The sequence below is a fragment of the Rattus norvegicus genome, chromosome 16 (assembly GCF_036323735.1).
Source record: "Rattus norvegicus strain BN/NHsdMcwi chromosome 16, GRCr8, whole genome shotgun sequence".
Lineage (NCBI taxonomy): Eukaryota > Metazoa > Chordata > Mammalia > Rodentia > Muridae > Rattus > Rattus norvegicus.
Genome location: NC_086034.1, coordinates 71,312,922 through 71,339,475, shown reverse-complemented (window position 1 = coordinate 71,339,475; position 26,554 = coordinate 71,312,922). Strand labels below are relative to the sequence as shown.

The window sequence follows — 26,554 nt, the reverse complement described above, 5'->3', positions numbered from 1 at the left end:
ATGAAGCCTACTTGATCATGGTGGATGATTGTTTTGATGTGCTCTTGGATTTGGTTTGCCAGAATTTTATTGAGTATTTTTGCATCGATATTCATAAGGGAAATTGGTCTGAAGTTCTCTTTCTTTGTTGGGTCTTTGTGTGGTTTAGGTATAAGAGTAATTGTGGCTTCATAGAAGGAATTCGGTAGTGCTCCATCTGTTTCAATTTCGTGGAATAGTTTGGATAGTATTGGTATGAGGTCTTCTATGAAGGTCTGATAGAATTCTGCACTATACCCGTCTGGACCTGGGCTCTTTTTGGCTGGGAGACCTTTAATGACTGCTTCTATTTCCTTAGGAGTTATGGGGTTGTTTAACTGGTTTATCTGTTCCTGATTTAACTTCGGTACCTGGTATCTGTCTAGGAAATTGTCCATTTCCTGCAGATTTTCAAGTTTTGTTGAATATAGGCTTTTATAGTAAGATGTGATAATTTTTTGAATTTCCTCTGAATCTGTAATTATGTCTCCCTTTTCATTTCTGATTTTGTTAATTTGGACACCCTCTCTGTGTCCTCTCGTTAGTCTGGCTAAGGGTTTATCTATCTTGTTGATTTTCTCAAAGAACCAACTTTTGGTCCTGTTGATTCTTTCTATGGTCCTTTTTGTTTCTACTTGGTTGATTTCAGCTCTGAGTTTGATTATTTCATGCCTTCTACTCCTCCTGGGTGTATTTGCTTCTTTTTGTTCTAGAGCTTTTAGGTGTGCTGTCAAGTTGCTGATATATGCTCTTTCCTTTTTCTTTCTGCAGGCACTCAGCGCTATGAGTTTTCCTCTTAGCACAGCTTTCATTGTGTCCCATAAGTTTTGGTATGTTGTACCTTCATTTTCATTAAATTCTAAAAAGTCTAATTTCTTTCTTTATTTCTGCTTTGACCAGGTTATCATTGAGTAGAGCATTGTTCAATTTCCATGTATATGTGGGCATTCTTCCCTTATTATTATTGAAGACCAGTTTTAGGCCGTGGTGTTCTGATAGCACGCATGGGATTATTTCTATCTGTCTGTACCTGTTGAGGCCCGTTTTTTGACCAATTATATGGTCAATTTTGGAGAAAGTACCATGAGGAACTGAGAAGAAGGTATATCCTTTTGCTTTAGGATAGAATGTTCTATACATATCTGTTAAGTCCATTTGGCTCATGACTTCTCTTAGTCTGTCTACGTCTCTGTTTAATTTCTGCTTCCATGATCTGTCCATTGATGAGAGTGGGGTGTTGAAATCTCCTACTATTATTGTGTGAGGTGCAATGTGTGTTTTGAGCTTTAGTAAGGTTTCTTTTACGTACGTAGGTGCCCTTGTATTTGGGGCATAGATATTTAGGATTGAGAGTTCATCTCGGTGGATTTTTCCTTTGATGAATATGAAGTGTCCTTCCTTATCGTTTTTGATGAATTTTAGTTGAAAATTGATTTTATTTGATATTAGAATGGCTACTCCAGCTTGCTCCTCCGACCATTTGCTTGGAAAGTTGATTTCCAGCCTTTCACTCTGAGGTAGTGTCTGTCTTTGTCTCTGAGGTGTGTTTCTTGTAGGCAGCAGAATGCAGGGTCCTCGTTGCGTATCCAGTTTGTTAATCTATGTCTTTTTATTGGGGAGTTGAGGCCATTGATGTTGAGAGATATTCAGGAATAGTGATTATTGCTTCCTGTTATATTCATATTTGGATGTGAGGTTATGTTTGTGTGCTTTTCTTCTCTTTGTTTTGTTGCCAAGACGATTAGTTTCTTGCTTCTTCTAGGGTATAGCTTGCCTCCTCATGTTGGGCTTTACCATTTATTATCCTTTGTAGTGCTGGATTTGTAGAAAGATATTGTGTAAATTTGGTTTTGTCATGGAATATCTTGCTTTCTCCATCTATGTTAATTGAGAGTTTTGCAGGATACAGTAACCTGGGCTGGCATTTGTGTTCTCTTAGGGTCTGTATGACATCTGTCCAGGATCTTCTGGCTTTCATAGTTTCTGGCGAAAAGTCTGGTGTGATTCTGATAGGTCTGCCTTTATATGTTACTTGACCTTTTTCCCTTACTGCTTTTAATATTCTTTCTTTATTTTGTGCGTTTGGTGTTTTGACTATTATGTGATGGGAGGTGTTTCTTTTCTGGTCCAATCTATTTGGAGTTCTGTAGGCTTCTTGTATGCCTATGGGTATCTCTTTCTTTAGGTTAGGGAAGTTTTCTTCTATGATTTTGTTGAAGATATTTACTGGTCCTTTGAGCTGGGAGTCTTCACTCTCTTCTATACCTATTATCCTTAGGTTTGATCTTCTCATTAAGTCCTGGATTTCCTCTATGTTTTGGACCAGTAGCTTTTTCCGCTTTACATTATCTTTGACAGTTGAGTCAATGATTTCTATGGAATCTTCTGCTCCTGAGATTCTCTCTTCCATCTATTGTATTCTGTTGGTGAAGCTCATATCTACAGCTCCTTGTCTCTTCTTTTGGTTTTCTATATCCAGGGTTGTTTCCATGTGTTCTTTCTTGATTGCTTCTATTTCCATTTTTAATTTTTTCAACTGTTTGATTGTGTTTTCCTGGAATTCTTTCAGGGAGTTTTGTGACTCCTCTCTATGGGCTTCTACTTGTTTATTTATGTTTTCCTGGAATTCTTTCAGGGATTTTTGCGATTCCTCTCTGTAGGCTTCTACTTGTTTATTAATGTTTTCCTGTGTTTCTCTAAGGGAGTTCTTCTCGTCTTTCTTGAAGTCCTCCAGCATCATGATCAAATATGATTTTGAAACTAGATCTTGCTTTTCTGGTGTGTTTGGATATTCCGTGTTTGTTTTGGTGGGAGAATTGGGCTCCGATGATGCCATGTAGTCTTGGTTTCTGTTGCTTGGGTTCCTGTGCTTGCCTCTCGCTTGCCTTATCTCTAGTGTTACTTTGTTCTGCTATTTCTGACAGTGGCTAGACTGTCCTATAAGCCTGTGTGTCAGGAGTGCTGTAGACCTGTTTTCCTGTTTTCTTTCAGCCAGTTATGGGGACAGAGTGTTCTGCTTTCGGGCGTGTAGTTTTTCCTATCTCAGGTCTTCAGCTGTTCCTGTGGGCCTGGTGTCTGGAGTTCACCAGGCAGGTCACTTGCAGCAGAAAAGTTGGTCTTACCTGTGGTCCCGAGGCTCAAGTTTGCTCGTGGGGTGTTGCTTATGAGCTCTCTGTGGCGGCAGCAACCAGGAAGATCTGCGCTGCCCTTTCTGGGAGCCCTTTCTGCACCAGGGTTCCAGATGGCATTTGGTGTTTTCCTCTGGAGTCAGAGGTGTGGGCCGAGTGTAGACTCTTCTGGTTTCCCAGGTGTGTCTGCCTCTCAGAAGGTTTAGCTCTCCCTCCCACGGGATTTGGGTGCAGGAACCGGTTGGTCCCTTCAGGTTCTGGTGGTGTCTCAGACGCAGTGGTCCTGTTGCTCCTGGGCCCTCCTCTACGGGAACCCAGAGGCCGTATACAGTTTCCTCTTGGGCCAGGGATGTAGGCAGGGGTGGGCAGTGTTGGTGGTCTCTTCCGCTCTGCAGCCTCAGGAGTGCCCACCTGACCAGGTGGTGAGGTCTCTCTCCCACGGTGTTTGGGAGCAGAGACCTTTTCATAATTTCTCAGCATTTATTTAAGCACAAAGAGTTGAAGCTTTCCCAGCACTTATTCAAGCAAAAAGAGTTAATTTTCCCCAGTGCTCATTCAAGCACAGAGAGTTAAAGAGAAAAGAAGCTGGTGGTTTTTAGTCACAGAATAAGCAAGAGAGTTTTAAGTTTCCACAAGCCACTGGCTTCTAGCCCTCAGGCAGAGAGCGTTACAAGGTCAGAGATATCAGTATTTTGACTTCATTCAACTTTGTGTTCCACCTCAGCTCTGAACCCCCAAAGGCTGGATCAGTCCCTGGCATTTAACCTCTCTTTCTACCCCACCAACTTCTTCTGTGCCCTTCATACTTCCTCTCATATTCATGCCTTTTCTTTAATTTTATTGTTACATTCATACAAGTGCATGTACATGTATATGGGCAAACACATACACATGGCCTTATACTGTGTATTCTTACTAAAGCTTGCTATCAGTTTTGGAATTTCTTCATTATGAAAGAGTTTCATATTACATCTGATATTTATGCAATTATTTAAATACAATATAAATAAACATTTTTCTGAGTTGACATTTATTTAATCATCTTTCTACCAGTAAACATTTTATATAGAAACAGGTTTGGTTTAAGAATTGTTTACCCATACCAAACAACTTCTTTAGTGTTTTGTTTATACCCAACACAATAAGCTATGAAATATTTTCTTCTGCTTCTAAGACATTTCTGTCACTGGAGAAATACTCTAAATGTTAAATGTTTGCTATAGCAAGTGCTTTTATTTTTAATAAAATTAGTCTAACATGTATTTTTGAGAATTATTCTTTTTGTGGGAGTATAAAATAGCGCTAGGTATTTAGAAGTTAATTCTTATTCACATGTGCTGACTAGACACTATTGTGCATATGCATTTGTTTCTTCTGTCCTTCCATGATCTGTTTACACAGTTAGCAGCTATATGATGGAAAAATATTAAATTATATAAAAAAGCATGGAAAACATCTCCATAAAACTCTTTAGTGTTTGTACAACTTACTGTTATTTCCTGTTTTAATTGCTTTTGAAGTTGGAAAATCATACATCTTCTCAGAAGGCAGCCAGGAAATATTTTGACAATTTTTTTTTGGTTCTTTTTTTTGGAGCTGGGGACCAAACCTAGGGCCTTGCGCTTCCTAGGCAAGCGCTCTACCACTGAGCTAAATCTCCAACCCCAACAATTTTTTTTAATAGAGTGAATTGGAGCATCTTCCACAGATAAAAGTTGAACACTTATCTGGTGCAGGATATCAAGTGGAAAAAATTAATATAAACGGACAAATGAAAGGTAGGAATAGCATTTTATTAAAGATTTATGTGATCACTTATTTACCCAAAACAGGTCATTGTCACATGACACTAAAATATTATTGAGTACCTAATAAAAAATAAGAGACTTAAAAAACAATTTGAGTAATTTCAAATTTTAGCAACATGCTAAATTGATAGTGTCACTAGAAGGTCTGAATTATTAGTTACTGTGGGGTATTGTAATAACCCAGGAATTCTGATATTAAGGAAAAGGACAGAAGGAGACTGAAAACAAGAAAAGTGGTGAATACAGGAATTACATGATGAGAAATTAGACTTTATACACATAAGTGAGGGAGGAGTTTTAAGACTACTTTATCTAAAGCATGTAACAGTGCTATGAACATTGTAGAAGCACCACCCCAGTTTCTAGTAACTAACCATGCTTAAGATGTGGAATAAAATGTCCCTATACTTGTCTTTGTCACTGAAGACATTAAACAGCCCAACAAGTAAAGCAATGCTTTATATACCATAGATAAATACAATCATGTATGATCATGCATGCATATAAGAGTTTAACGTCATGTAATGCATTGCATTTTCATAGGGATAGTTACATATATGACAATAGAATTGGAAGGGGAAGCACATTAGAAAACTCAAGAGGAAAACAAATGCCCAAAGGTGCATGATTGCTCATGCTGTTTTGAGTGGGGGGACTGGAAGAGAGGAGGCGAGTTAGGCAAAGTTATTAAGAAGAAGATGCCATATTTACCAGAAAATTTCAAGTTTTAAGACTTACCCTGTTGCACAAGGCCACAAATGCACACCGTGCCCCAGAGTCTCTGGGACTCTGTATCTCTAATATTATCTCAGGCATTAGGGCTCTATCCATATTCTAAAGAGAAAAAATACATACACACTTTCTGTACACAAATCAAGGGGTGATATTTAGAAACAAAACTGGACAAAAGGAGACCATGCGTTTTCCTTCTAGACCATGCATTTTCCTTCTATTTCTGAGCATGTTTCTAGCCAGAGAGAAATGAGTAAACAGATATAGACATAGAAAGCGTAATATCGTCAGGCTCTGTATGGCTCCAGAATTTTACATTTGTAATTCTTAGATACTTTTGGTAAATGGAGAGAAAGTGGTTCTAAAAATCCACAAACTAGTATAAAACTGAGTAACTCAAGTGTACATGTCTGTACATTACTTTCAAAAATAAATGGTCTAGTTAGAGAAAAAAAGAGAGATACTAATGAAGGGTGCGCTCTAGGGAGACTTCAGATAATTCACCTCATTCTACTTCTGCACACTTAACATTGAAGACAAAGGCACCATCTTTGTTTTATTGCCTTCATGTGGGTCGGTGGAAATGAAGGGAGATAACAGAGTTAGAGTTGTAAGAAGCCAGCCAATTGCTTCTTGCAACTTTTAAGCTTCAAGGAATAGGTTGAATTGATCTTAAGTAGACAAGCAGAATTAATTTGAACACAGTAGCATTTTTCTCATATGAGAAACATCATTCTGCACTACACAGTTGTTTCATGGAATTTTGTTGAGCACTAATGTGATATGCTAAAATGATTTACCTTTGAAGACACTGGCTTTAGAGAGTTCATTCCTTTCCTGTAAAATTTACAAAATTTAATAGATAGTACATTGATCTTACATGTAATACGCCTCTAATATGTTCTACTTACCTGGAAGTTCACTTTATATTTTCTTGGGATAACCACAGTTCACTACTGAAGACTTGCACACTGTGCTCTACATGCCATTCATATAACTTCTTATATTACCGAATCAAGGAGCATTAGGATATCTGGACTAAATGTAAAAACACAGCCATGGCAGTCAACAAGACAAGTGCAAGAAAAGGAGGATGCTGCAAACTTTATTTTTAAAAGTACATTTAAGGTTATTAGTTCAGAGAACTCTGAGAAGTTACCACTGGGGCGTCCTTCCTAATTTATGTCACCAATGGAGGAAGGCGACAAATCTCATCCTTAGAGGCAGTTTGCTGACAGTGTTTAATGAGACACACAAAGCCTCACTCTACCAACATCTTTGACAGTTCAGTATCCTCAGAGTCACGATTTGCTTCTTAGTGAGGAGCCGTTGTTGTCTGTATCAATCAGTGGGCTTGCCACATTGGCACACGTGCCTCTTCTGCTTCTGGTACAGTAGCTGGTTTCACACTCCTCTTTGAAAATATTTGCGAAAGTTACCTTATTTTAATTCACGACATTTCTTCAACAAAGACAACAAACTAAAAGTTGCCCCAAACCCCAAACCTACAGTAAACATTTCTAAAGGAAAATGTGAGGACTCAATTTGGTAGCAGCTCTGTGTGACAATGTGGATGACTTCCAGATACTTACTCATGACTGACTGATGTCCACTTGGCATCTTAGGGTCTGACGAGGAATATGCTCAATTGACGGTAATCACTACTGTACTTTATCCTGGATGATGAACATCGCCACTGGGTGAAGTATGCAATATTTATTAAGTGTCCCATTTCAAAACCCATTCAGACTCCTACTGACATGAAAGACCCTGTTTCTAAAGAACCATGGACAACAAAGAATGCACCTACCTTCAAACCAGGTAAAGTATGGAATTAAATCACCCCACAGTCCCCTCCATCCCTACTTTAAAAAGCACAGATAAACTTAACCATTGAATTGAACTAAATATTTCCAAAGTCATTGTTGGCATAGACAACTGAATAGAAAGGCATTTTCAGGGCTAGATATTGGAAATGTACATGTTCTTCTTTCTTATGCCATCCCTTAAAGTTTGCTTGCTTGAGACCTATAGTCATTAGGGACTTACAGAAAGTATCTGGGAAGGTCTATAGTTTTTCTCAAAGTCTAAAATAGTAGTTGGATAGCTGAGGATTGCCATATGTCTGTTGATTCACTTAGCAAGAGCTTCTCTTTAATCCACAATTTCAAGGGTCTTGTAAGCAACGCAGTCATAAATTCCATCCACAAATAATGTTTGTTTTTTATTATAATTGGGAAGTCCTATTGATTGTGTGAATCTGGGTATGTTTTCAATTGCACATTTGAATTGCAATTGTTATTTCCATGCCGTTAATCCATTATGACAATCAGATCTATTGCAATGTGACATGGCATCACTTGTATCTTGCCTTTCCTCCTAACCTTAACTGTATGTTTCACAGACTTAGGTTGCTTGCAGTGACACCGAGCTCTGCACACAACCTCACACACCCATACAATTGCTTCACAGATGCCACTCCCTTAACTTACTGAAGAACCGATACCCTACCATGATGTCATTGTTTGATGAGTTTAGTAGATTAAAAAAATCAGATCTTTCAAAACAAAGCACCAACCAAGGACCCTCAACCTAGAAAGTTGGGCACCAGAAAAATGGCAAATGCAAATAACTTAAACATAATTCACTTCATAGTTTTCCCAAATGGTAAGACTCTATTTCTTCAAGGATACAAACTGACTTATTCATTTAATAAAATATGGTCTGATGCAGACATTCATAAATTAGTGACCTGAATATTTCTATAAACATTCCACAAGTTATGGCCTGGATAGTGTTAATCATGCCACAGTAGCTTCTTATCAGACACATTCCTCCATTTATACACATACTGTGCACATTCATACACAAACTAGCTCGATGCATTGTCTTCATTGAAAGTGATAGCATGTTGACATTCTGAAGTGGAAGTGTCCAGCCTTCTTAAAACTACAGAGAAGGCTTTCATGACCTGTGCCTAATATTGCATCCTCAGCACACTTCCAGTTTCCCCTTTCCTGTGAAATTACTAGACTGCTGGTGGTATCTTCTCTAACAGTTTGCTTTTAGGCAATCACTATTACACATAATACTTCCTTTCATGGACTTGCACTTTCGTGACTGATGTCTGACTACACTATCGAGCAGTTACTATGTTTACAAAAGCCATCTATAAACCCACCATTTACATTATTTCATATAAAAGCCAGCAACTAATAAGAATATAACAAGCAAGTACTGAGCAAATTAAAATAAAGTCTGCTTACACAGGAAGGTCTTAAAAGATTCTTCCCTCCACAGTAGGTAAAAAGGAATAAACATGTAACTAAATAATTTGCAGGCCTAGAGGTAAAAATAAAGTTAAAAGAATCAATAAAACACCCAGACAGATCCAATAAAAGAATGATCTGTTTGTTTAAGGAAAGAATCAGAATCTTGACACGTTACACAATAAACTAAGTTTTAAAAGAAGAAACAAAACCATCAGAATAGTGGACAGAAAGATTATAACAAGAACGTAAGGAATGGGGGAAAGGGCCAGGGTATGAAGAATGATGGCAATTTTGTTTGGAACACAATTAGTGGATTATTTAAAAGTTAATGGTGTGGGATAAAGAAGAGTGTACCGTGATGACCTTGTTCGTTTCTGTGATGTTTTGAGGTTTCATTTCTGAGGGCTTGTTGATTTATGTTGAGTGGTTGAATGTGAGGAAGAATCTCAAAAATGCTTTTTACATCCAGGATCTGCCAAAATCCAGAGTTGAGCTAAATACTGATGGTGATTTGTAGCAACTCATTAAGAACCAAATATTTAGCTACTTGCTAAGTTAATTGGGGAAACCTCAAATGCAGTTCTCATGGACACAAAGGTTAAGATACCCCCATATACTGCTGTAAAGACTTACTGTTTTATGCACAGTGTTTCAATCGTTTAACTAAATATATTTATTAGTAGAGGCAGATTTAGAAGTGGCATTAAAAGAAGATCACAGATTTGATGACAAGAGAACTATCCAGTCATTGGTATGTAAATATAAATTACAGTTTCTGGTATAAACATCTTCGTTGTTCAAAAATGGTGCATGGAACAAAGGAAATCACAGTTCAGAAAACCAAGAATTGTTGGCTTATGATTTAATACCTAGTCTTAAAGGGATTTTAAAGAATATCTTACCATCTTATGGAACACATGGCTAACATCTATCCTTAAATATTATTTCCTCTGTGTTTATTACCCTCAGGATAAAGATATTATAACCAATACTGTCTATATATCTTTTTAATCTGAGGGAAAAAATGACCTTTTCTGAGTCTTGGGTTTGAGCAGGTGTAGGTATTAACAAGGTTGTAGTGATAAACTCAGCATGAAGTCAAATGAGTAAAAATACCAGAAGTGTGGTCTGTTCTTTCTAGTGGGCTTTAGAACACATTGGAACAACTTAGTGTTGAGAGTTTATGTAGCTGAGATCATGTTAAATAAATTCCCAACTTTAGGAAGAACAATCCACAACAGAAATGTTGCGACTAGTGCCTGAGGCATTACTGAAGACATTTTAAGTGTCAAGACCTGTGCTGGACAGTTCTAAGTCTACTCGACCCAAGCTAGAATTATCTGAAAGGCAGAATCTCAATTGAGAAAATGCCTCCTTATGATCAAGCTGTAAGGCATTGTCTTAATTAGCGATTGATGGGGGATGGCCTGTCCATTGTAAATGGTGCTACCTCTAGGCTGGTGGCCCTGTATTCTGTAAGAAAGCAGGTTGAGCAAGCCATGAGCAGAAACCAGTAAGCAGCACTCCTCCATGGCTTCTGTATCAGCTTCTACCTCCACATCCCAGGCTCGTTTCGAGTTCCTATCCCAACTTCCTTTGATGACGAACGGTGATATGGAAGTGTAAGCCAAATGAAACCCATCCTTTCAAAGCTCCTTTGGTCATAGTGTTTCATCACGGCACCGGTAACTCTAAGATAACACCAAATAGTTTTTGTTATTGCGGGTCAATGATATCCTAACTAGATAGTTAAACACTGAATAATCCAGATGTCTCATGTTCTGGTGAGAATAGCCAAACAATAGTCAGCAAGCGCGTTAAATGTGGATCATATGAGGAGAATAGCATTAATCTACCCAGCAGTGGAGGAGTCTGCAGTTAGGATGGGGCTGTGCAATTATAAATTTAGGGAAGACTTTCCTGAGTGAGAAATAACTTCTAATGAGAAGATGGAGACATACCAACCAAGTGAAATGTAATCGAGGTGACTAATCTAGGGAGAGGGAGAGGGTAGCACATTTTTCCTTTAGTTGGCTCTTACCTGGAATAACCAGGACGCACGGAGTGGGGTAAGCCCCACAATAATCATTTTATTGTTAATATGCACATAGAGACGTGTAGCTCGGTCACTTAACACTCGGTGTCCTTGTGTTGGAAGTACTCCTTCTCTGGTAATGGCTGTACACTAATACAGAGAATCCATGCAACGTTATTCAGCCATACCGTAGGGAGTTTTTTGAAATATTGTTATTTAAACTTTTTTGAATTAGTATACAAAGTAAGCGGTTTTGCTGAGGTGTTTTCACACATTGTTTGGGTTGATCTTTCTGCTCTCACCCACCCTCTCCCTGCATCATACCCTTCCATCCTCAATAGTCTCTCCTCCCTCTTTCATTTCTCACATATTGTTGCCTTTCCCACCCCCTTCCCTTAAAGCCCCCTTCCCCATTCTTGTGGTCCTCTTTTTACTTTCATAAAACACTGTTGATATCCGCACTGGATAGTCAGGCATAAAAATCAGAAGCTAGGATCAGCTTGTGAATGCATATTTGGTGTTTGCCATTTTTTCAAGGATAAAACATATATCAACAACTTCATTAATGCTAAGTGTTCACAGCAGTTCTTGATATAAAAAGTAAATTAAATGGGGGTGAATTCACAGAAAATCGATCTTCCCATGATCAGTTTGAACCATTTAACATTTTTATATATAATTCAGCACAGAAGTTGAATAGTGACAACATTCTCAGACTTGGAGGAGAGGAGGAAGGGGAAGCTCTGATCAGGATGTAAATTGAATAAATAAATAAATAAATAAATTAATGAAAAATAATCATAGACTGTGTGTAGGGTTAAGTGAACACACATATAAAGACAGTGTTGATTCCTATTATGCTAAAGAGAAGAATAAAAGATTTAGAGGTGTAATCATCTTAATATGGTCTGTATGTGATTGTGTATGTGTGTGTGTAGGTGTATATGTGTGTATCTATGTATGTATGGTGTTTGTGTATCTTTGTGTGTGTGGTGTGTGTGTATGTGTGTGTGGTGTGTGTATCTGTGTGTACATGTGTGTGTTGTATGTGTATACTTGTGTGTGTATGTATGTGTGTATGTATGTATTATATGTTCATGTGTATCTGTGGTGTGTGTGTGTGTGTGTGTGTGTGTGTGTGTGTAGTCAAGAGACATCAGTGAAGGTGCTAACAGTGGGGTATGTTACAGAGTGTTATGAAGAGGCCACCTAGTAGGGGTGGTAAGATTTCCCCTTTTACAGTTTCTTGGGGGATCATCCTATTACTATTTAGACACCATCACCGTCAGTGCAGCAGGCAGGGAAAAATCCATGTCAACGTTTGTTCTTTATCTCCTTAAGGTTTCCTCCCTTTGAGCTCTGTATCCTTCCCGCTAGTTCCATTCATTTGACACAACTTTTTATAGCAGTCATTAGAGGTATTGAGTGTTCCAATATCTGTTTTGTCTTTGTGAAAGAAATCTAGCGACTGAAAAAAAAATTCTTGAAACAGTGATGGAAACAAAGAAGTTGTATTCTGAGGATGTTGTTTGTGGTCTTTGTCTTTCTGTGTATGGGACACTTCACTTAAGATAATTTCCAAACAGATTTAGTTTCTTGCAAACTCCAAGCCTTTCTTCTCCTTATGGCTGAATTAGACTCCATCTTGTATTTCCACTGCATGTGCGTCAATCGGTTGTACTTCATGTTCCCCTCTGGGAACTGAACTCCCCCCCTCAGTTTAGGTTTCCAGGGATGTGAATTACTCATTGCCTGGCTTTCGTGGTGACAGGTGACCGGAGTTGTTGCATATACTTCCTTTGGTGAGACCTGTCTCAGCACAAGCATGCTGGTGTAGTTAGGGTGCCTTTGGGATGCTTTGTAGAGAAAGTCTTAGCTTTATTTCTATTATTTCTGTTTTCTGTACCTTGCTCATTTCTTTCCTAGTAGCTTTTTCATTGTTTTCTCCTTTCCTGACATCTTGCATCTGCTCCCCAATTTCTCACTTTAAGCCATTTTTTTCTCCAATCAGTAAGCAATTTAACAAAAAGTACAAACTTTTATCCTTTATTTCATTGAAGACTCTTTAAATCATGTCTGGTCCTGATTGTGTCAACAGTAGTTTGTAACATATATTATATCTAATTCTAATACACTTGCTGCTATCTTAAGTACTACTCATAGATGGACTTGATATACTGAAACATGAGCTGTTTAGGTATGCATACAGTTCGGAAAAAGAAACCCATTCTCTTCTTTTTGCTGGGGATACAGTTTTGGTATGCAGAAGAAAATTCCTGGCTAGCATATGTAAATAACACGTCATTATCTATTTGTGAAGATATGTTAGAATAGATTTGAAGAGCACATCTAAGGTTCTACTTCCAAATACTTAAGATTTTAATAGTGCTTCTTTTTTTTTTTATTAACCTGAGTATTTCTTATTTACATTTTGAATGTTATTCCCTTTCTCGGTTTCCGGGCAAACATCCCCCTAATCCCTCCCCCTCCCCTTCTTTATGGGTGTTCACCTCCCCATCCTCCCCCCATTGCCGCCCTTCCCCCAACAATCACGTTCACTGGGGGTTCAGACTTAGCAGGACCAAGGGCTTCCCCTTCCACTGGTGATCTTACTAGGATATTCATTGCTTCTTTTATATACAACCCTGTGATTTTAAAATATGAAATTCGGCCCCTTGATAAAATCGATTGGGAGGACTTTGTACAATCATGAGCACTACTTGTTGTAACAGAGAATCCGTGAAGATCCTCCAAATACATCTGGCAACGTATCTGTGGCAGTAGATCCAAGGAGAGAAAGGACCAACAGACAAGCAGCAGGTAGGAAGTGCATCTTATGAAAAGGTCATTTGGTGTGATGCTTGCATGTGAAAGGAGACTGATGTGTTATCAAGCTTCATTGAAAAATTGAGAGCATCACTAAAGAAGTTGAACCATGAGTTGCATTTCTGGCGATCCCAGTACTAAAGATATGCTAATCAGCTATAAAGAGATGAGAAAGATGGGGGATGAAGGATGGGAAACTGGGGGGGGGGTGGTGGTGGGAAAGATGGGGGCGAAGGATGAGAAATGTGGTGATGAGAATGAGAAGGAAAAGCGTGTCAGGTATACAAAGTAACGTGTTAGTGTCCTACTGCGATGGGATACTCTCAACAAAGCAGGGGAGGGAGGAAGGGTTTATATCAACTCAAAGCTCTGGGCCTGTCCTGTGGAGACAACTCAACAATTTAGGTCTCCTCCTTCAGCTGACTCTGGTTTGTATTGTTGACAAAAAACAAAACAAAACAAAACAACAGCTAGCATGTCTCAAAGTCTTTTAAGTTTTATCCTGTTCCAGTCTACTGTAGCTTTGGCAGTTGTTATGAACTCAGGGTCCTGACATACCTCCCTTGTTTAGGGATTGCTTTTCTCTTCATTTATCGGCATATTCGCGTTGCTCTATGTGCCTATTGTATTTCTGCTATATTTATTGTGTAATAATCTCATTTTGAAAATCTGGGCAAGCTTAATTAATTACAACTGTTTTAATTAATTAATTGTGTTATGGTTTCAACTAGACACAAAAGCAAAATAAGCCAACTCAAAACCTGAAAAGCCCAAACAGATATCATTTGCAAAGGTAGCCAGGGGGACTGAGTTCCACATTACCTATGCATAAATGTGAGGTTGACTGATTTACATATCATTGATGATCTCTTTCGCTTTTTAGAATCTGCAAAGGAATATCCACCCTTGATGGTAATTACCTTTAATGTTTTTGTTTTGAATATTTTACTTCACATTAAATGAAATACACAATTACTGTTCAATTGTTCCTTCCAACCCCTTACAGCCTACCAATGAAATGAAGGATTCTGTCCCCGAAAAAGCAGTCACGAAGAAAGGAGCAGGGATAGCACAGCTGGGTAGGTGTTGCCCTACTTGTTACTCTGGAAAGAAATACTCTAAATATTTGGAATACCCACAGACATATCTCACTCCTATTTCTTTTTTCTCCAAGATTAGATGTCAGGATTTGTTCTAAGTAACATCAATGTTATTGTTGACATAGATCTTACAGAAGACATTTACAAGTCGGAGGCACTGGTTTGAAGAAGCAACTTGAGTTAGTTGTTTCAACTTTCATGACTGAACACACTCATGAGATGAATACACTTCGGTATCCGATGTGCTAGGATGAGAGCAACACTGGCAAAGCCATCCTACACAGAGGAGGCCGCTTACTTCACATCTCACGTCAGCCTTTTGCTGTAATGTAATCATCTAACTCTCCAGGGAACAAAGCCTATAAATTTAATCACTGGATAAAATTACTCTTTACTGGGTCGCGGTTATATCTCAAAATTTTCTGGAAGCTTCCACACGGTTTGGGATTGCTTCAATTTGAATTTGCACTGTTGCCCTCTGCTAAATCATTTCTATCCACTTACTCAAGGACCCCTCACACTGGCGTCTCTGCCACATATAGAGGACCTCATGTCCCCCTCAAATGGTCATACAGACTAATCAAATGTGTCAGTTGTCAAGCCTCTTAAAATTGTGTACATTTTCATAATATAACTTCCATCCAAACCTCTACTTTGAGCCATGTTTTTGGTGTTTGTACAGTGATGATGATGTCATTCTGTCAACACTCTTGCTCCCTCACAACCCATTTGGTGCTTCTCCTCCTCCTCTGTTGTTTCTGTACATTGGGTTCTTGTCATGTATTGTTCCGACACCTGCATAAATCACTCCTTAACTGTGAGGTAAGGCATTTGATATATACAAATTCACGTGGCTTTTAAAATGTATACTCTTTAAATAAACTAACACCAGGGTCACGATCATTAATTGTTCAGTATGGCAATAACTGCTGTTCATACGAAAACAATGTATGAAATCACCAATATAGTCTAGGAACAAAATGAGTAGAGACATAGATAATTTACAATGGAAATGCTAAAGATACACAGGAAAAATGGAATGAACAAAGACAACAAGGGGAGAGCCAGGGAAAGCAAGCATAGTCATCTAGGCCAAGGGAACCACACTGGAGAAGGACTTAGCCTATGACGCTGAGCTTTCATGGAAGAAAACTCAGCATGTTGGAATAGGAATACCGAACATGGCTTTTCAGCTGTAAGTTACATTAACTGCCTCTTAGAGTAACTCTAAAGATGAGATCGTCGGCTGGGCATGGTGGTACACACTTTAGTTTAGCACTTGGGAGGCAGAGGCAGGTCTCTGAGTTTGAGGTCGGCCTGCTCTATGCTGTGAGTCCAGAGTCAGAGCTGTTACACAGAGAAGCCCTGCCTCCAAAACGAAAACCAAACCAAAAACACACCCTCCCCCAAATCCCCAACAAACTAACACCCCCTGAAAACATTGTCAATAACCAGTCAATTTACCAATGTAAATTTCATGTTCTGTAACTAAACAGTATGAATAGAGGAAAATGCACAGCCCATTATGACTCCTGGCTCTATGGAGAAAAGTGTAAAGTGTGACTGTAAATGCTTCCTTTTTTTTTCCCTCCCAATTTGGTTTCAAAAGTATTTTCAATGGTGTTTAATGGAGTGATTGTTACAGACCCTTGGAGATGTGTGTCTGTTGTGTACATGACATATTTAACTGCTGTCTACTCTATAGAAGCTTTTATAGTCAAATAAGTCAGTAATTCTCTTGAAGAGTAAACCTATTTGAAGATTGTAATTGGAAAATGAAAAGTCCTATTGATGTTACTACTAGTGTCTATTTTCTATATATGGAATAATTATCATGTTACTTTCATGGTTTTCTTGTTTATTTTAATTACATATATGGACTTGTCAGAAGGACCAGCTGTAAAATTAACGTCAGAGGAAGAACCAAACAGACAGGACGGCTTTGAAAGGAATCCACCATCGGTATTTAAGTGTTTAAATTTGAATTGCAAACTTGATGTTTCTCATTGTACAATAATATAAAATAGTTCAGGGAAAGTTACATTTCAGACTGCGCTCAGGATCAATAGATCATGACTTAACATTTAATTTTTAACACCATTTACTTAGTTATGGATTACAGAATGGTTTTAGATTCTGAAAAAAAAATTACCCAATCCTCGGGATCTATCTCAAAAAATTAATTTTATTGTTATTTTCCATTCATATACTTACCTATTTAGAGAATAGATCAAATTTGAGACTTAAAGCTAGGCACTTTAAAATTTGAATGATTTCACAATTTGATGTATTAGAAAAGCCTATTATTCTTTTTGTAACTCAAAAATTGAGGGTTGCTGTGAAAATTCAGTACTGTCGATGTCTCGGTTTCACTTCCTCATGTTGTTCCCCAATAGCAGCGCTGCTGTGAGAGAAAGCACAGCTGTACACAATCAATCCCACTTCCTAGAAAGAGAATGTGTCATCTATTAGGGCCAATGGTACTGTGCTCTGCAGGATAAACTTCAAGTTCATCTTATTTCAATAAATGGAGTCAGAAACTGTATTGAAAATGTTACCCAGTGACTTTATTGAATAATAAAATGTATCAGGACTGAACGTAGATGTTTATGAGTTTCATGTTAGTGTCTCGATTTCTAATTTGGAGAAAAATAATAGAAAATCATATACTGTTTGAGTGTACTGTTACATTCAATGCAACACACAAAATGGCCTTATAACAGTAATTTTAATAGTATGACCTTGAATAATTTTAGTTCTTGAGTATCAGCAAGGAACTAGGCAATTGACACCCAACATACAAAATCATGGCAAAGCAAAAATAGAATCAGCAAACACTGACTTTTTCATGTAATAAAAGATATTTGATGTCTAGATAGAGAAAATTGATATAGTCATATGTGGTGGCACACTCTCCTAGGACACCCTGAAGAGGCAGAGGTGAGAAAAGATTGATGCAGCTTATTTAAATGTGTGTTTGGAATAATAATATGAACAGAAATAAGAACTCAGAGAAGGAATTTCTGAATGCAGAAGGACATATGGAAAAGGAGAATAGGAATCGACAGTAGACAATACTTAAGTCCACACACACACACACACACACACACACACACACACACACACAAGTATGTACATATATATGTAAGCTCCTAAAATAATAAGTTGACCTGTGGCTTTTCCAAACATCTTTAGAATTATTTATCACGTTACCATCTCTTTCTCCTTGTAATATCCTTTGTACTCCATCCCAAGTTAAATCCTACCCTCCATTTCCCCCATCATATCTCCTATCTCCTACTAAGAGATCTCTAGATCATCCCATATATTTTAAAAGCCAGGTGAATTTTTCATATATTATACCTTATCTCAAAATTAAAGAATGATTTATGCAGGTATTGGAACAAAACATAGCAAGAACACGGCGTACAGAAACAACAGAGGAGGAGGAGAAGCACCAAGAGGGTGTGAGAGAGTAAGAGTGTGACAGAATGATGTCATCATCACTGTATAAACACCCCACAAAAATGGCTCAAAGTAGAAAATTAGATGTAAGTTATATTATGAAAATGATGTTCCCTTTTCTCTACTCAGGACAAGTTGAAAAAGCACAAAAACAAAACAAAACAAAAAACAATAAAAAAAAGCAAATAAACCAAAACTCAAAAAATCCCCAAACCCCCCAAAGTAAAGCAAAGCAAAACATAAAACAGCACAAAAGACCTTCCCAACTTCTAGTATCTTCTTTGGTATCTTAAAATTTTCATTAATTAGACCAGTTCCAAGATGTTTTACAATACAGTTGTGAATGGGAATATTTCCTCTGATTTCTTTCTTGGTATATTTCCCATTGGAAGACCACTGATTTTGTTTGTTAGCTCTGTTTCCTACTACATTTATTTATTTATTTATTTATTTATTTATTTATTTATTATCTATCTATTTATTTTTTGTGTAAACATGAATTTTTGTTTTTATTTTTTTCAGTACCACAGAAATTTGTTTGAATAAATGGACTGTAATTACCATATTATATGAGAAAATTATGTTTCAATTTGCAGAAAACCGCTTCTGAAACTCTTCTGAAATGTCTATCATTTTGCATTCCATCACAGTGAATGAGAGATGAGAGCTCCCATCTCCCTACATCCCTGCTAGCATTCAGTATTGCCATTGTTCTGAATTGTTCCTACTACATTTATAAATGTGCTTATTAACATTAGAAGATTTGATTGATGGCTCTCTATACAAAAATTTTGGGAATATTGTTTTCATAGAAATAGAATTACATCACCTTGCATCTTCCCTTTCCTCCCTCCACTTTCCCCAGCTAACTTCCCACAAACCCCTCCTATGACTTTCCACCTAAATTGTTAGCCTCTTTTTACTTATTATTGCTTTATATATATATACATATATATGTGCATGTTATATATGTGTGTGTATATGTGCACATACATATATCATGTTGAGTCATTTTTGTTGTTTTAATACATTTTCAATTTATTTTACATCTTTTTAAATTTTTAATTTAAAATTTAAAATTCATACACACATATATTGTGTTTGTATTTGATCCACATCTTGTTTCCTTCCTTCCAATTTTTCTCTTCTCCCTGCCCCTTTAAATCAATTTAATTAGTTTAAAAATAGATTGACAGATTTTTTTGCTAGAAAATGATTAGAAAATGTTTTGTAACTAATTATTGATGCTTATTTCCACAGAATATTTTAAAGCAAATCCCAACACAGGACATAGGCTATTTATCAATACCTAAATATCAAAGAGGAGAAAAAATGGTGGCATCTAAGGCAAAAGGTACATAAGGAGTTACGGGTATTCCAAGCCAGAACACTTACCTCTTAAATATTTACTAAGTAGCAGGATATATTAATGTGCAGTTATTTGCATGTCAAAGACAAGTTTTAGGACAGATTAAATGAAGGGGATCAAAGGGTGGGGCAGACATCAGTTACTTATCAGGTCTTTTTGCCCCTAGGGGAGGTTGGAAAGTATGCTGGAGTGGTGAAGAATGGGGAATAATTAGGGAAGGTAGGAAGGATAGAGAGGAAAGGAAGGGCGTGAAGAAAGGTGTCACGTAGGAAATTCATATAAAAACCGTGGGCAGGGGATTGCACATGTGAAAACAGAATTGTGTGTCAGAGAATGAGCAGTACACTTTCACAGTCTTGTTTGCTCACAAGGCATAATGATTTGAGGTCTTAGATCCTTCTTCAGTGCTACATATTGTGTGTAATTAATATCTATTCTCAGCTGCATATTTTATTTAACACCAGTGTAAAGTGTTCTTAAATCCCAGTACAATACCATTTGGGCCTAAAACAGCACCCGAGAAATTCAGATATAAGTTGATCTAAAGTGGCGTCAATAGGTCCAAAGAGCATTCAGAGGTCATGGTTTATGATGCTGATTCAAATTATGAGACAGGAAAATTATGAGTAGAAAAATCACACGGCATTGAAACTAGATTTTGTAGAGTCAAGCAGTAAAGGGATTTTGTAAGAGGCACCAGAGTTTCATGGTCAACCTGTTGAGGACAGTGTTCAAAATAATTTTGGTTCAACTTTTCTGGGAGTTTTCCTTTCTAAGAAGTTGTCTAGTGGTGCAGCTGGCATTCCAAATACAAACAGATTTCTCATAAAAAAAATCTAGAAAGATCCTCTGAGTAAAGCCAAACTTTGTTATTATTTCTGAGAATATTTCGCAAGGGGAGAATGAACATAGAAAGGTCATAGAGAAAGTGCAATCCCACGAGATGTTTTGTTCACCCGTCCCATATCTGTCTACATATCTGAGAATATAATTTCTACAGTTATATCAACACTAAACAAAAAGGAAAGGAACTTCTAGGTTCAGTTTACCAAAAGAATGCAAAAGGGAAAGAATGTGATGGAAAGAAGGTCTCACAGTGAAACTAAAAATGGGAAGTATGTCAGTCTGTTTTCTATTGTTTCCTATTGTGCTAAAACACCAGGAGCAAAGGCACCTTGGGGAGAAAGGGTTTACTATGCATCTCCGCTCACGGTCTATGGAGGGATGCCAAAGTTGGTCCCTGGAGTCAGGAACTGAGATAGTAGTCTTGAATGAAGGCTGTTTATTAGTTTGCTCCCCCTGGCGTGCTCAGTTTGCTTTCTTATACACCCCAGAAGTGGCACTACCCACAGTGACCTGTGCTGGTACACATCAGTTCAGTCAAGAAACTGCCTCACAGGCTTGGCTGAAGGCAAACCTGAAAGGGGCATTTTTTTTTTTCAAGTGAGGCTCTTTCTTCTCAAGTGACCCTAGCCTGTGTTAAGTGGACAAAAAAAGTAACCAATACAGGAAGAAAGAAAACACATGCAAGTTTAGGGTTAATGATAAGGAATTATAAAGATACAATCACAGAAACCTTTGATTTATGTTGATTCAAATCAAAATGAGATTAATGCTATTGTGTAAGTTATTAGAACCAAGGTGAGAGGTCTATGGCGAAAACATTTAGATTTCTGTGTGAGTTTGAGGCATCAAAGATGTAAATGACATTGCTTTTAGGGATTAAGATGAGATTAATTTTAATGTAAAATCACACTTGGCTTTGAAGCGGCCCTGGACTCCCTTATAAGATTGCTAACTGATGAAATTCTACTTGTATATTCCCACGGTACATCAAATAAGGTAATTGTGAGAAAAGGACACATATGGTTATTTATTGAATGCATGTCTAATAATAAACACTGCTATGATTTGAGATGTAGCAAATTAGACTTTATAATTTTCCTGTGACAATTTAGCTTGTTTTTTTGCTTGGAAATCATATCTCACAAAGAGATTTTTAATTAACTAATTTTGTAGTTGTTGATACACGCAATTAATTTTGAGATCTAGTAACACTATTGTATCCTCTCGTTTTTGGAGTTTGGGTTCACGTTTCTCTGAAAAGTGTCTATCAAAAAAAGAGACATGTACACTGTAAAAAGGAAATGAAGCCTAAATGTCTAGGTAATAGCGCATACATATATGTGAATATTTACTCAATACCATTTTGCACACAAACACCCAAATTGATTGATTTTGAGAACTATAATGTATGGATCACTCACCTCTTCAAAGTTATATGACTGACTGGTGCTGCAAAAAGTAGAATATGATATGGCGAAGATGAGCAGAGCTCATAGAGGACTGTGTGAATGTCTCTGAAATGCTTCATGGGCATTAAGATTTGATCCACTCAGTCAGCAGTGTTAATAAGGGAAATGCCACCCACCTGACAGGATTTCTTCCTGTCACCACAGATCAGTTAAAAATCTCTCATTGGTATATATGTCTTTCTTTTTACATTATATCCACTTGGGTCACATTTTTTGGATAATTTTGAGTATACATACAGCTATGGTTTGATTATCTTCCATTGAATTTCTGTCATGTTCCTCAGTCTAAAGTACAACTCAGTATTTTAGTATACTCTTCTGAAATAAAGTTAACTAGCCATTACCAAAATTACCCATGGGAGTTACCTTTCACATTAACTCTTTATAGACTTACACAGTTAATATTATCATATTTGTGTTTAATTGACTATGTGTCTCCTTGACTTTTCAGAGTTTTCTAAAGAATGCCCTCAATCAAAGGTAGTTACTTTTAATTTGACTCTGGATCATTAATTTCATATTTTATAACCTGTACAAAAAGTCCTTAAATATTTTTTCCCAACTCCATACAGCCCACCATTGTAAAGGAAGAGTCTGTTTCAAAGGAGGTCTGGGATGTGATTCCTGTGAAATCATATTTAGAAGGTGAATTTTGAAAAATTACTTTCTTTGGAAAAACACCTCACAGTATTTGAAATGGTTACAATCTTCTCATTACTTTTCCCACCTTCCCCAAATTTCATCAAAGAATTTAAGGTAAATAAATGCAGTTCTTATTGTTAATCTGAACACTTCAAGAAAGTTATTTGCTGCTTCAAGGTAATTTGTTTAAAGCTGGTGACTTTAACTCACATATATCTTCTTCTATGTGTAGTTACTATGGAGATACACTTTTCTGAAAATACCTCATGCCTTCAGAGGAACTTAATCCTTGCCAGACTCTGCAGCCATGTTAACAATATGCCTTGAGATCATTTATGGCTATATTTTGGTCTGCTATCCTACTGTGTACTCTGCAAGCTTAACGTGCCAAGAAATGTTGGCAAACAACGTGGATACAAGTCAATAATATTTGTATATAGTTTGAGTGCTATTCTCGGTCAGTTGAAGTCAGTAAAATAACTTCTCTTATAAAATCTTGTTAAAGATTTCTGTAAAAAAAGTATTCCCCCCCCCCTTTTTTTCCCAAACCATGTATCCTGTGTTGTTTGGTAAATACAGAGCAAAGCCCTTTGTTAGAGACAAGCACATCAAACAGGCAACAGGGATAAACAAATTGGATAGAAACCACACTCAGACAGCTCAGGCAGGCAACAGGGACACATTAGTTACACACCATGGACAGACTACAGCTAGGCCAGTAACCACAAGGGAAGGCAAAGAGAGAAGCAGAGAATTCAAATTTGGGTTCACTCTTGGTAGAACCACTTCAAGAGGAAATTTCTGTTTCCATGCCTTAAAGTGACACTGGCATATTTTTCGTGTCCTGCCCCTTTTGAGGTTCCTCTAGTCCACAGTCAATGCCATTGCACCAATGTTTCTATTGTTAGGTGTTCTTAAATCCTAGGAAAACACACTGTAAACCTAAAAAGAGAGCATCAGTGAGAGCAAAGGCCTAAGTGGTTAGGAATGCAACCAAATGGTCAACAACCTTTGAACTGCCATGGTTTCCTATTCTTCAAATCACAACACTGGATGAAAAACATACCAAATATATGCTAAACTTAATCTAAGTTAGAGTAAATAATTTCAAAGGAGATGGCTGAGAAGTCTAGTTCTTTCTAATTTTAATATGACAAATTTATTTTTAATTTTGATAATCTATTTCATACTGTTTTAAATTAACTTTTTGCATACTTAGATATTGCTTATTGAACACCTTCCTTCTTATCCCCATACCCTAGATTTTCTTGTAGTTTAGACATACACATCCACAGAAATATTAAGTGAAAACTTTAAGAAGTGTCTAGCATAGGACACTTATGAGCTTAATGAAGTCCCATTAATAGCCGAGAAATGAGTGTACAGAGGAAAATCTTTATATAATATCATTTCACATATGTGTATCCAATCCCATCTGTTCACACAAAGCTCCTTGTGGGTTGACTGCACCTCAGTGGATGGCTGCCCATCCGAAAGGATATGGACAGCACAAACTAGAGTCGATGTGTTGTCAAATTAAAGACAATGGAAGACAGTGAACAGTGAGTGGGTCTGTGAGGAATTAAGGGGAGGAGCTGGAGTGAATATGATCAGGATATCATGATGAACTTCTCAAAGAATTAGTAAAATATTAAACAAACAAAACACAACACACAAATGTGTGCTGACCTATTCAAACACCTGCTCCCACAGTTTAGATGTCATCTTTAGAACCAAGACGCCCATGTATAATACTCTCCCCACCCTCGTCAGGGGCCTTGACATGTAGCTCCTGAAATGGCTTCTCCAAGAACTTGTGCCACCTCCATCTATCTAGGTCTACATCCAAGTACACAACTTTACCATTAGCTTTCCCTAAGCTTGGCTAGGGATGGGAGCTTGTGTACACTTCCCTCTTCCAGTGCTGGAACATCATTTGGCTGAGACTTGTTTAGGCCCTGTGCATGCTGCCACAGTCTCTGTGAGTTCATCCGTCAGTCCCATTGTACCTAGAAGACACTGTTTATTACTGTCATCCATCCTCTGAATCTTACAATCTTTCTGTCTTCTCTTCCACATAGTTCCCCAAACCCTGATGGGGAGGGGCTTGATAAAGACCACCCACTTAGGATTGAGTGTTTGGAAGCCTCTCTCTCTCCACACATTGTCCAGCTGTAGATCTCTGTATTATTTCTTATCTACTGTAGGAGGAAGCTTCTCTGACATTGGCTGAGGAAGACCCTGGCATATGGGTATAGCCAATGTCATCATGAGTCATTTTACTGCTTCTTTATGCAGAAAAATGGTAATTCCCCTAGGTCAATGGGCTATTGCGTCTCCAATTCTTGGCCATCTGAGCTGTGTTGGACTTGGTTCCCATCCCATGCAGGGGGTCTTAAATCTAATCAGATAGTTGGTGCTTGGTACCACAATGTTCATGCCACTATTGCTCTAGCATTGTATGACCTGTGCTCTTATTTTGGGGAAACTCTAAGTTTATTTCCAGCTACGGTATTATTTTCTCCAGTTGATATCTTTGAGTTGCTCTTTCTTGGCTTGGCCAAATACAACAAACCATACAGAAATCCATCAAACCTTAACATTAACACACCCATTCTCATCCATGAGGATTATTTTCTATACTAATTGTACATGAAGATATGTGGTCAGCATCAGGCTTACATGGAATTGATTATTACTTTTTTTTCATTTTTAGATACTCCTAAAGACTATCCTCTATCAAAGGTAATTACTTGTATATTTTCCCTGCATAATTAACTTCATTTTATGTGAAATGTACAGGAGTTACTAAGAACCTTGCTTCTAAACCCATACAGCCTACAGTTGAGAAAAGTGACTATGTTCCAAATGAAGTCTCTGACATGAAGCATGGGAAATGGTTCCAAGAAAGTGAGTTAGTAACATTAATTTTTATGAAACAAGTAAATAAAAATGTTTGAAATGTTTACAATGTTCCCAGTTTGTTTTACTCCTGTATTCTCCAAATTTTATTTAAGAGTTTGATGTAAGTGATGCATTATTGTTTCTAGAAGAAGAGTTGCAGGTAGTCAACAGCAATTGAGAGATAGTGAATCAGTTGCTTCCCAAGGACAGGCTCTCTGATATGTTGCCCTGTCCCAACTTGTCAGCTCTAAACACATCCACATATATGAAATACTAAATGGACTAAGGTTGCAAATATGTATGCTCATTTGAGAGAAACTAGAGACACAGAATTTAGAGAGGGAGAGAAAGGGGGTAAAATGATAGGGGGGCAGGGAGGAGGTATGGGATGTGGAACAGTAGGAGGGTGGACTGGGAGGGGAATAAAATCTTGAGTATAAAAATAAAAAATAAATTAGAAAAATTCTCAAAAAATTGCAATCCAAGAAAAAATCTTTTTACACATTAAAAGGGAATTTATTTGACAGACTATAGTTTGGGTAGTTCAATCTTGACTGTCTCATGAGTTGAGACAATCTCGAGGTTGTTGACTCCATAAGACTGGATGTCTCAGAAGTCCCACAGTTTGGTGCTGGATCCCTAGACCATCAGTGATCTTTGGTCTGTGTTGGAATCCTGAAGAAGTAGGCTATAACGTAGATGAAGGAATACCTCAACAACAGAAAGATGAACTTGCCAGCAAGAGTGAGCACCAACAGACAAAAGCCAAACAATTCCTTCTTTCAATGTCCTTTTACGTGGGCTGATACTTGAAGGTGTGACACAGGTATAGAGTGGATCTTTCTACCTCTAGTAATCTGATTAGGAAAACCTTCCACAGGCATGGGCAGCAGGTTGGGTTTTAGTTGATTCCAGATGTTGTCAAGTCAACAACCAAGAT

At 37.6% G+C, this 26,554-nt stretch overlaps 1 protein-coding gene across 23 annotated transcripts in view; it reads left to right on the top strand.

The window, feature by feature from the left end:
- Poteg (POTE ankyrin domain family, member G) overlaps window positions 1–26,554 on the top strand; it is a 181,820-nt gene that overhangs the window by 33,853 nt on the left and 121,413 nt on the right. For 16 of the 23 annotated variants that reach the window (XM_063275612.1, XM_063275599.1, XM_063275611.1 and 13 more), the window contains exons 14-26: window positions 4,831–4,924; window positions 7,312–7,340; window positions 7,435–7,507; window positions 9,639–9,709; window positions 13,726–13,813; window positions 14,703–14,731; window positions 14,826–14,898; window positions 16,808–16,881; window positions 19,645–19,738; window positions 22,520–22,548; window positions 22,641–22,713; window positions 25,427–25,455; window positions 25,548–25,620. In XM_063275612.1, coding sequence (XP_063131682.1) covers window positions 4,831–4,924; window positions 7,312–7,340; window positions 7,435–7,507; window positions 9,639–9,709; window positions 13,726–13,813; window positions 14,703–14,731; window positions 14,826–14,898; window positions 16,808–16,881; window positions 19,645–19,738; window positions 22,520–22,548; window positions 22,641–22,713; window positions 25,427–25,455; window positions 25,548–25,620 — 829 coding nt within the window. Of the gene's footprint in view, window positions 1–4,830; window positions 4,925–7,311; window positions 7,341–7,434; window positions 7,508–9,638; window positions 9,710–13,725; window positions 13,814–14,702; window positions 14,732–14,825; window positions 14,899–16,807; window positions 16,882–18,314; window positions 18,605–19,644; window positions 19,739–22,519; window positions 22,549–22,640; window positions 22,714–25,426; window positions 25,456–25,547; window positions 25,621–26,554 lie in introns of those variants that run through there. The other 7 variants (XM_063275608.1, XM_063275607.1, XM_063275600.1 and 4 more) reach the window with 3 other exon arrangements.